The sequence below is a fragment of the Oculina patagonica genome, chromosome 14 (genome assembly GCF_052425735.1).
Source record: "Oculina patagonica isolate OP01 chromosome 14, crgOcupat, whole genome shotgun sequence".
Taxonomy (NCBI): Eukaryota; Metazoa; Cnidaria; class Anthozoa; order Scleractinia; family Oculinidae; genus Oculina; species Oculina patagonica.
In genome coordinates, this window is record NC_135771.1 from 18,698,385 (window position 1) to 18,710,245 (window position 11,861).

General features: G+C 39.0%; 1 protein-coding gene across 1 annotated transcript; it reads left to right on the plus strand.

Moving 5' to 3' along the window:
• Positions 1-395: 395 nt before the first annotated feature.
• On the plus strand, positions 396-9,353 carry LOC144638735 (uncharacterized). The gene is made up of 7 exons (XM_078497977.1): positions 396-1,008; positions 1,914-2,354; positions 3,450-3,596; positions 3,809-3,851; positions 4,377-5,153; positions 7,734-7,934; positions 8,573-9,353. The coding sequence occupies exons 1-7, from the start codon at positions 729-731 to the stop codon at positions 8,760-8,762; spliced, it is 2,079 nt and encodes a 692-aa protein (XP_078354103.1). The 5' UTR covers positions 396-728; the 3' UTR covers positions 8,763-9,353.
• The last annotated feature ends 2,508 nt before the right edge of the window (positions 9,354-11,861 follow it).

Genomic DNA, 11,861 nt, shown 5'->3' on the forward strand with positions numbered 1-11,861 from the left:
TTCCCTTCGTGCGCTGCGAACCTATTCTTGACATAATTTTGTAAGCGTATTTTCTATGGCATGGTATAAAATAGTTACACCATTAGCGTCTTCAGAAACTTGACCAAGCAAGAGAAATGAATAATCACCATTTTTGCATAAGACTAGACTGTATTTAGAAAACTAGACTGTATTTAGAAAACTGAACAAACAAAGTGATCCAGGTGCATTTTTAAAAGCTCTACATTCAAAGGAATGTTAGATACTTATATTTTCATGTTTATATTATTAACAAGTAATCATACGGTTTTTCTCGTTCAGTCTGGAATTAATTTGCACAAGTGAGTTTTTCAAAAAGCTCACTCGTGCAAATTAATTTCACTTGAACTCGAAACCGTATGATTACCTATACAAATTTTGAACAGCATTGACAGCGTTGTTTCCATAGTGTATTGGCCTTATTTAGTTTCTCAATCGTAAAAAACCTAACAAAAAAACCTAATACACGAATATTTGATACATTTTTCTGTTGATAACACAGTGCATGCGCACTAACCACATATAAGACAACGCGGAACATTCTTGACCCAGTGCTTAGGCTTCTGACGTCATCCGTGAGTCGTGCGGGAAAGATAAATGCTCTAGAGTCGAGAATAAATGCGGAAATCTTATTTAGTCATGTTAGTCTGATGGTGTTGGTGTTCTGTTAACGTTGATTTGCGCGTAAAACATACAATCACAAACCGGAAATGTCAAGGGTAGGAACGTTCGAGCCCGCCGCAACTTTTACAGTCAGCGATGAATCCGATTTGACAACAACACATCATTCCAAAAACAGAAATTCGTCTTCTTGTCGTTGTTTAACTAGGATCTGCACTTTTCGAGTACCAGTGTGGCAAATGCTGCTGTTCCTGTTCATTGCAGCAGTGTTGATTGCAGTACTGGGGCTTTTAATTGCGATGTTTGGACCTGGGAATACAGAGCTAAAATACCCAAAGAAAACTACAACAGATGTGCCTGCTACCAAAGGTAACGTAGCCTGCATTTTCAATTAAGTTAGCGACGTGCAACTCAATCCCGTAGATGTATTTAAGGTCAAACAGCTTGGATAATTTTGTTAATTTCGTCTGCACGTATTCCAAAAGAGTTAAAATTATTTTTTTGTCCCATTCTCGTGACAAACTGCATACAGTTGTTATTCATTCAAAATATTTCTTTATTTCTGGGGGGATTTAGAAGACGCTTCTTTTAAGACGATTGACGAAATAATTGTTGGACGATTGATGTCAAAACATAGGCTTTGATAGTACAGAGACAGAAAGCTCGAAAATGGTCAAGAGGTTTGAAAATTACGACGAAAACATTTACAAAATAAATAAATGATAAAGATAGCGAAAACACAGAAAGGTCGATTTTCGAGGGGGTTACTTGATTTTAAGCTTTGATAAGCTTATCTTCACGAGAAAAACATCCAAAATAAAGCAACAGCGGAGGAAAAGGCCTCGGTTTGGCGAATATTCTACGCCAAAGTAAGAACTCATTAAAATGCATTGAATAATGAAACAATTATTGAATTCGTCTTTCGTATGATATGAAGAATTATGCAGACGTCGAAGGGTGTTAATTGAGAGTCATGCTAAAGTCTATTCAAGTTGTTGATACGGCGTTTGGGGATGAAATCTCCAGAAAAGCACCAAATAGCATTGCTACCTGAACTAAAGAGGGAGCAACTGAGGCTACAGCATCAACTAGGGTTCAATTCCCCGCTTTGGCCTCATATGTGGGTGAGTTTGTTGTTGGTTCTCGTCCTTGCTCCGTAGGTTTTTCTCTGGGCTCTCCGGTTTTCCAAATTCCAATTCGATCGGGAATACACGGTCCCACAAGTTTATAGCTTTAATCCTCACCGTGTCTTTTTATTTTATTTTATACCAAAGAAACAACCACTGCTTCCGTTAAAGAAACAACGCCAGTTAAAATAACTGAACCACAATTTAGTGCTGAGCCCACCACTGTTCCAAAAACAACTGCAAAACTGTCAGGTGCAGCTACTACTCCACCACAGACAACTGGTCAAACCACACCAGGTCCTACAACTAAACCACCAGCAACCACTGAAGCACCAACTACTGAAGCACCAACCACTGAAGCGCCAACCACTACTGCACCAGCGAACACACAGCCGCCTCCGACCACCTCCCCAAGTGCAGCTACTACTCCGCAGACAACTGGTCAAACCACAGCAGGTCCTACAACTAAACCACCAGCAACCACTGAAGCACCAACGACTACTGCACCGCCAACGACAAAGCCGCCCCCAACCACCGCCCCTAGTGACAAAAATGCCTTAGAGTGCGGTGTGGTTATAGTCGGAGGAGGTAAAAATGTCACAGGCGAACTTGAACCACATGCATGGGTCCTTCCGATTGTAAAATTATTTTAAATGCGCTCCAAACGAGTAGTCTAATCAGTTTCGCCTGAAGGCTGCGTTCTAAGCACGGCTTGAACCATGTTCAACCATCAGAAACGGGCATTGTCCAAAATTGTGATTTTACGTTCAGCTGTTGAATTCCAAAAGGACGACTAAAGGTCTCCGCACTCGTGGGGACAAGACGCAGGAACACGTCGCAGCGACATGTAGCAGCGACAAAATCATGGGTTGTTCACACTGAGGGGACGTGAGCGGGGACATGTAGCAAAAACAAAATCACAATGTGTACACACGCAAGAAAATGTAGCGGGGACATGTTCCAGGGACATGTCGCAGCAGCACGTCCCTTTGTGTGTGCTGATTATTTTTGGCACGCGCAACACGAACTTTGAAGCTGTTTTGTCCCTGCGACATTTTGCACGGAATTCAACTCGTTGAACTTCGTGCAACATGTCGCAGGGACAAAAAGTGGCAGGAATTCGTGTTGCACGTGCCAAAAATTATCCGCACACACGAGGGGACGTGTCGCTTCTACATGTTCCTGGGGCATGTCCCCGCTACAGTTACTTGTGTGTGTACACATTTTGATTTTGTATCTGCTACATGTTCCCGTTACACGTTTCTGCTTCATGTCCCCGCAGTGTGAACAACACATGATTTTGTCGCTGCTACATGTTGCTGCGACATGTCCCTGCGCCTTGTCCCCACGTGTGCGGAGACCTTAAGAGATATGATTTCAAAATGTGCGGAACAAACGACCTGCTGACAGTCACATTGAAGTGTACACGTACATGCGCAATGATTTCCACCAATGCCTAAAGAATTAGAAAAAATAAAAACATATTTTCTCTGAGAAACATTTTCTTTCTTAATTCTGTAAAAAAGGAAAAACATCCATGTCAGCCTCCTGCGCCCATCCCCCCCCCCCCCCCAAAAAAAAAAAAATAATAATAATAATAAAATAGAAAAATTAGACGTTTTCATGGAAATTTGTGCTTCCTTTAATTGTTATTAAACTTGGTAGTTTTAACTTGATTCTTAGGAACTGGCGGTCTGCTTACGGCGTATGCACTTCTTCAATCAAAAAAGGAAACAAACGAAACAGGCGTTTGCGTGTTTGAGAGAGAAGATCATCTTGGAGGAAAAATCTTTGATTTCAATTTTACCCAAGCGCCAGATTTGCTAGTAGGTAAGTTCAAGATAATTCCAGATCATCATGTATTAAATAAAGTAATCATTTTCATGACTGTTTTACTTTGAATGGTTAACATTAATCGCGTAAAGCGTTTTCACTCACCCTTTTAAACTCGCTCACTCACTTAATCGTCCTGTTAAACTGTAAAACTAGTCAGTGTCAATTACATCCGTCTCGTGAACTTTTTCGACGTTTTTCTTTTCCAGGACTTGGCGAATGGAATATTTACGGTTACAATGACAACGAACAGTAAGTGTCAGTTTATGACTATGACAAAGAGTAAACCCGTTTTGTATTAAAGGGGAGGCTCCGCCCCAAGCTCTTACCCCTTACCCTTTTATACACCATTTTGACAGAAATTGTACCCCTTTCGTATACCTTTTAATGAAAAAAGTACCCCTTTCATATACCTGAAAGTCATGGTATAGACTTAAAACATGACGTTTCCTTGTCATTTTCAAGTAGCGCTTAATAAATTGAAATAATACAGCCATAAATTGCATCTGTTCGAAATATTTTAATCAAAGGCCCTTTCAAAAACCTAAATGACAAATTTCCATACCCTTTCGTATACCTAAAATTGTGAAATCCCTACCCTTTTATATACCTGAAGCCTGAAAAAGGTACCCCTTTCGGGCGGAGCCTCCCCGTATAGGCCATTGTAGGGAGTACCCCCGGGGAGTAAACGTTAATTATTTACTTTCAGTTTGACGCTACTTCATTTTGACAAGTGCTCGCAAAACTTTAATTTCGAAATTCTTTTTATACTTTTAGAGATCTCGTTAGACATCTTTCTATCCAGACTGATCCCTGGGTCACAAAAACTCATCGTGTTAAAGCTCGTTGTGTGTATGCTGACAGTTGCGATTATCTGAAGCCAAAGGCCTTTCCAACTTTATTGAATCGTGCTCCCATGAATAATAACACACTTGAGAGAATCGCTGAGTTCATTTTTGACGACGCTAGAAATTACAGTCAGTTCTCCACAGCGGGAACGTTTTTATCATATGAACTGTCACCTGAGGGAGCCAAGCTGATGGAAGACACTTATGGGTTTCAAGGTGACAATGACTACATGCAAGCCATAAACCCACTCAGTTATAGAGAATATCTAGAGAAAAAAATTCTTGTCATATCTGAAAGCCAAGATGACCGAAGGCCTAAGAAAGGAATGTCTGAGCTTATTACACACCTTGCACAAGAAGTACAAAGTCGAGGTGGAAAAATCTACCTCAAAGAGACAGTAAACTCTATTGAAAGAAGAGGGGATAAGTTTGTCCTTCGAACCACCAACTTCACTGTGAATGCCAACCAAACTGTGATCACAGCTGGACCGAAAGCTGTAAAGAAGATAACAGGTGACGTCATTCGAGGCATCACAGATCACGAGATCTTTAAGTCTATCGTAAGCGTGCCAGCATTCAGTGGAGCAGCGGTGTATGAAAGAGCATGGTGGAATGACTCAACCGCTGTCCAGAAGAATAACACTTTGAAGCCTTTGGACAAATTCATATCCAGTAGCAACTGCCTTGGGATTACCATGCCTTATGAGTAAGTGCTCGTTCTGGGTTGAATTTTAACTTCAGTATTATCCTTAATAAATGTTTTTGAAATGAAATGATGATACCGTATTTTCTCAATATAACGCCCCCGGGCTTTATTACAAACTTGACTTGGTGGATACGGCGTTTATTTAAAGCCGGCGTTTAGTACGGATCCGACGTTTGCTAACTTAGTGCAATTTTCTGTCGTTTTTCCAGGTTGATTCATTAATACCCATCCCCAATACCTTGAGCCAGTATGTCAAGGCGGAACGATTTTTTCCTTCGTACCGCACTGACAAACCCTTCCCGGGTGTCAGAGGATAATTGTTAACAAAGTTTCAGCATTACATACGTCACATTGCAATCAAAATGAGCTTTATAACACGAGAAAAAAACGCATCAGTCACCACCAATTTCCCAAGAGTTTCCGCGCGCCCACCCCTGAAACAAACTTGAACTCAACTCCGTTGAAAGTTCAAGCAATAAGTGCAAAAATTAATTACCAAAAATCTACTCATCGAACAGTAAAATTTTATATGCTATTTGAAACATCTCACTGAAATTGATTTGCCTTATTGACCCCGTGATTAAACTCTTAAGCATTCCCAAGAACATTAAAGTCAAACCTCGTAAAAATGTTTTAAACGTGTGTACTGTCGTGAATTGTAATAACGTCGTGAATTGTAATAGCTGTCGTAAATTGTAATAACAGTTGTCGTGATTTGTAATAGCTGTCGTAAATTGTAATAACAGTTGTCGTAAATTGTAATAATGCACCTATCGCAAATTGTAATAACATGCTGTCGTAATTTGTAATACGCCGAGCTGTCGTAAATTGTAATAGCACATTGCCGTGTTTTGTAATAATTCTATAAAATGCAGGTCCGTAAGCAGACCTTTGTCATAGACGAGGCAAGATCTTGCAAGTGGGTCAGGTGGGGCATACCCTACAGAAAAAAATTTGAAATCTAGAAGCTATGAATCTCTTTCAGAGACATTTTTCATGAGTTATTTCTTGATAAAAATATTTTGTTTCTAATTTTGGGTAAATTTAGACGAGGCAAGTGCCTCGTCTTGCCTCTTGCTAGTTACAGCCCTGAAATGAGAATTAGGAAATCAATCATTGAGAAATCTCATTTTCGTTATCTATAAGGAATAACAGTTAACGAGCGCGTGGCATAAATTTATTTTACTGCTTGATATCGTCATGAGGGCTATCCAACATTATTAATCTTCTCACCGGAACAAATTTGCAGCAAAGCACATAAAGGGAAACGTGAGTTTTCATTGTGATTTCTCTAGTCGGTCCTTAACAAGTCATTGGTCTTTATTTCTTAAGGTGGATAATGGGTCTTATTTCAAATATTATCTTCTTTTTTGAATGATTGTCTAGTGTAAAGTCACTGCCTTTTCTATTTTCCTTTGGTTTGTTTCCTTCTTTAAAGGGACTGTGTCGCGGCTGAGTTAAGTTTATTTTTTAAGTTTTGCCAAATACTTACTATGAAACTTTTATGTTTGCAAAGCAATTACTCCTATGCATCCAAATGACAAAACCATAGCTTCTTTTCATTGCAACCAAATTTGTCTCCCAGGCGTTATAATTTACAGTTACAAGCAAACGAGAATAACTTTGAAAACTGTTCAGCCCAATAATATTTCAAAAACCCATATTGCAATCAGATTCAATCTTTATCACTTATGGCCATCCGTACCTTCTTTTGTATTTGCTGCGTTATTGAAATGTTCCTTTACTGTTTTAGGGGCTATTATTATATTTCACCGAATTTGATGGTCATTTCCGATACCTAATTCTGGCTAAAATTTATGGCATAGTCCCTTTGATCAAAATAGAGTGATTTCACTAAACCAGTGAAATAGTTGTACACTTTTTGATACTATTAGGTACTTATTCCATTTATTTTTGACTATTGTGCACTGACTGGTAGATAGTGTTTCACGGGTTAAATGAAATCACTCTAATGCACATTTTTATTTAAAAAGATGCCGGAACCTCTTACTGACTCCCTTCGCTGTGAAATGCTTGCAGTTAATAGATTAACAGATTTACAGAGTTAAATGGCAAAATAAAATATGATAATACTGGTTATTACAAATCACGGCAATGTGCTATTACAATTTACGACAGCTCGGCGTATTACAAATTACGACAGCATGTTATTACAATTTGCGATAGGTGCATTATTACAATTTACGACAACTGTTATTACAATTTACGACAGCTATTACAAATCACGACAACTGTTATTACAATTTACGACAGGTATTACAATTTACGACGTTTATTACAATTCACGACAGTACAAACGTGCGCCATTTTGTTTTTAACTGGCGTGAAACGTCCATTTTAACTGAAATGTAGATAATATCAAATCCATTTTTCTCTGGCGGGGTCAGCTTGAGAGCTCAAGTTTTGATAGGATTTTTTTAGCTGTACTCAAACTGTTACGATGCTATGAAATCTCTATGGTAACTTTATTTTTGCCTGTATTGCTCGAATATTCGGTGGAAACCATCTTAATACCGTTTGTTCCTTACTATTATGGACTGTTTATTGTCATTATTGTAGGGGCCTGGGACCTAACGGAGAAGCTGCTCTGCATACAATAGCTAATAACGGAGGATGCAGCGACAAGTGGGGGAAGATCCTACAGGTATCAGCCAACGAAGTTGACAAAGAACTGAAACGAGCTCTGAAGTACAAGTTCCAAAGAGACGACGTGCCAGATCCGTTGGAGACTAAGTACAAGTATTGGGAGGAAGGATTCTGGTAAGTGTTTATTACCTGAAAAAAAATAATCTGACTGACTTCTGAAGACGTGCAGAGGTGGAAACTATAGCGCGCCTCGCCGACTGGGAATTCGAGCTGTAGTTCTTGTTTAGTTTTAAAAAAAATATTACATCATTTAAAGCAAGGCGTTATGTGTCGTATAATCGTGTTAGCCAACGCCGTTTTACCGCATAAAACCAATTAATTCATCAACTGCTTTTGTGTCCATGCATTGTTGCTAATGGAGTTGTGAGCGATTAACGTATGAAGGTATATCAACCAAAAATTAAATAAAAGAGTTTATTTTATCAACGTCAATAACTGTACGGCAATAATTCTTGCGAGTTCGTTGGTCGAGGGCTATGGACGGTGAGTCTATAGATCATGTTTAAAATGGTTAATATAACTTAAAACCCAACGTAAGAAAACTTTCGGAAAACTTGAAAAACTGTGGTGTTATGCTCAGATCTTACAAATGATAACATATATAAAATGGCCAAAACTCAAACCAATTGTCATAAATCAGACGGTTACATTTGAGTTTTAAACATTCAATGACGGCCTCTAATCTTATCAGTTTCGGTTGAATAATCCTCTGGCTCATATAATGAGTGTAACAATATTATTTAATGACGTAGGTTTCTGCAGAAGCCTGGAGCCAGCTTCAACTTAACAGTCATTCAACAATGGGCCAAGCGACCGCTGACCGGGCAAGATGTATTCTTGGTGGACAGAGCTTACTATAGTTTCGGTGGATGGCTGGATGATACTATTCGAGCATCACTGGTTGCTTTGAAAGAGGGCTGGAAGTTAGATTTTGTACTTTAGTAATAACTTGACTAAAATTGTCATCGATAAGTGGTCTGAATATGGGAAGTATAGGGAAAGGAATGATTAACATGATGCGAGTAAAATGACAATTTAACAGCTGTAACATAAGTGAATGATTTGTCTAAATCCTTTTCCCCCAATTGACCAAAATTTAGTGTAAGTTTAGAGAAAACTTCATATAGAGGATATTATATTGATTTACCTCCTAAGTAATACTGAACGTAATATATGAAAGCCAGTAAGGAGAATTACAGTTTTAAGCTCAAGGCTGAAAGGTTTTTATAGAAAGTAAGAAAATGATCAAGACTTGGACAAGGTACTTCATGTAAGGAGCACTTTGCGTCAACGAGTTGTGGCAAACAAAGCAAAACTGCTGTTCACTGCCAATATAAAAAATAAATCTGCATAAGAAAGAGTTAGATGCATGGGAGAGCGATCTTATGTGCAAACGCAAACTATTTCAGAACAAAGAACTTTTTTGTAGCTTATGAATAAAAAGGGGCGATTCTTTACTTGTTTCATAAAAGTAGCTTTCCATTAGAAAACGCTTTCTAGTTATCAAAACTCTAATAAAAATACGTTATCCCATGCAACAGTTTAATTTTTAATAATTGTTAATTATCTGTTAAGTGGATATTATGTACAGTGTATGCAGGAGTTTCCGCTGATTATTTTGGAAAAAGGTAGAGTTAACACTTACTATTTTTGCGGGCCCAAGAGAGGCCCGCAACCCTAATCTTGACAGTGACCAGTGGATTGCGTATTACGCGTGCGCGCCACGTTTATAAAGACTATCTGCAAAACGGAAGTTGAAAATTTTGTTCTTCCACTAAGAACGATCGGAATGCGAAAAATGTGTCAATCACGACAGTTTGTCGTATCACCGGAAGAGAAAATCTGTTCTCCAAGAACGATTGTCACATAAGATCTTGGCTTCTGTCACATGGAAGATTGCATACAATTTGCAGACTTGTTTTACGGGTGTTGCTTTTGTGAAAATTTGCTCTGATTGTATTACGCATAAACCACGGCAAAGCAAATGGTTCCAACAACGGTTATTCTCGAGAAATTCGTTATAACACTGACAACACAGCGAGTTTATCGACCGAGGGAAATCACATCTCAATTCACACCGCTTGCTCGACTACAGTTCACCAAACTGTCAATCCGACAAAAAACAACTCAGACTGGTTCGCGGCCGGTTAGCGGCAATTAAGCGTGATTTATCATTAATCGCGCCACGTTAATAAAAGGTGAGCACAACATAGCGAGTTTACCGACTGAGAAAAATCACATCTCAATTCACACCGCGTGCTCGATTACACTTCCCAAAACGATAAAAACATGCATTCCTTGCGTGACGCGTTACTCGGGATAATTGTCTTTTGTCCATTTAATCATTTATTTATCGACACTGCCATCTATATCTAAAATTACGCACTCTCGTGCCAGTACCTTTTCTAAGTGCGTCAAGGCCCGCACTTTCTAACCTGTGGTTACCACTAGTACTTTTTATATTGAAAAGCCTTTAACGTTTTCCAAAATTAGTTTGTCTTTTTGTGTGCAGTAATGAAAATGTTAGAAAAAGTATGGTTTGCAAAAATTTAGTGGATGTTATAAAAGAATAAGTTAATATAGAGTTAAGAACATAAACAAACATTAAATACTGTAAATGCACCTTAAAGTTGAGTCATGGATGTGACTGTGGTTAAAGAATCGATGAGGAAATTATACAGACGCATTGTCTGAACATGTTTGAAGCTCTTCATTCAAAGGCCTGTTGAATACTCCTGAGATTACTCCCTTAAACCTTAACCATGTGTTTGTTTTCATTTGTTTCATTCAAGGTGGCATATTGATCAGGGTATTATATAGGTTTACACGGTCAAAAAAAGCAATTTGAAAACAAAAGCAAATCGGCTGAGACATGCTTGGGACAAAGTCCTGGCTATTTTGGTCGTTCAAGAACGCAAGGGAGACGTATCTTACATACAACCAAACTGATGATAAAAGACAAAAAAATGATACATACTGCCATAAAAAGCGTTATTTTAAATGGTAATTACAACCATCGTGAAAACACATGTTATTGTCTATTTATAATTGCTTCAGTTTATGGAGCTTCATTGTCTGAAGGGATTAAAGACGTCGTGGCCTAATGGTAAGTGCGCTGGACTCCGGATCAAGCGGTTCCGAGTTCGTAGCTCTGGCCGGGGCCATTGTGTTGTGTTCTTGGAGGTCCTAAAGGGGGTATAAAATCCCACTTTCCAGCCCAAATCCCAAATCCCAGCCTATTGTTTCCCGATTTTGCAAAACCCAGTCCCAGTTCTATTGTTATTCCCAGTCCCAGTGACCCAATTCTCATTTTCCCAGTGAAAATTTGCCCAAATCTCAGTTTCCATTTTACCCCTTCAGGCCCCTTTTCTTGGGCAAAGTGCCTTTCTCCATACGGGAATCGAAATGGCGGACCGAAGATCTGTCAGGGAAACCTTACAAAAACTTCGGGTGAGTATAAGCTTCGTGAGTGCTGATAATCCGACCAGAATCTGAAGCAAGTCGTTAACTTTAATGATGGCCATCGAGACGTCCTCTTTTTCATGAGACCGAGACCACTCCAGCATCATCTCAGCCGATCTCAAAGCCATGTCAGATTTTAAATGGTGCCAGGCATGTTGAATGGTTAGAACCTCTCTTAAGGCATACCCGCTTATATAGTACAGGTTCTTAACAATAGAAATGAGAATTTCAGCCTCATTTTTAAGGTGTTCTTATAAAGGTATTTTAAAGGGAATCATAATGATTTTTCGGACCTTGGCTTTGCACTCGGGGCTACGCACTGCTTGTTTAATAAAAGCTATCTCTTAAATACGGCCCGGTCCGATCAACGCAGTTTAGACAAAATGTTGACGGTTCTCGTGTCTTGAAGTATTTAAGCTCTTACATTTGAACACTGAAACCACAAGCCCTGTCTACAAGGAGGTATGGTAACCCTACTGTTAGTACTATTGTCCACTTCCTTGTATACAGAACCATAAAACTCTTCTCATTATTAAAGGACACAGAATGCTGACATGCATGAGTAATTTTGTCGCTCAG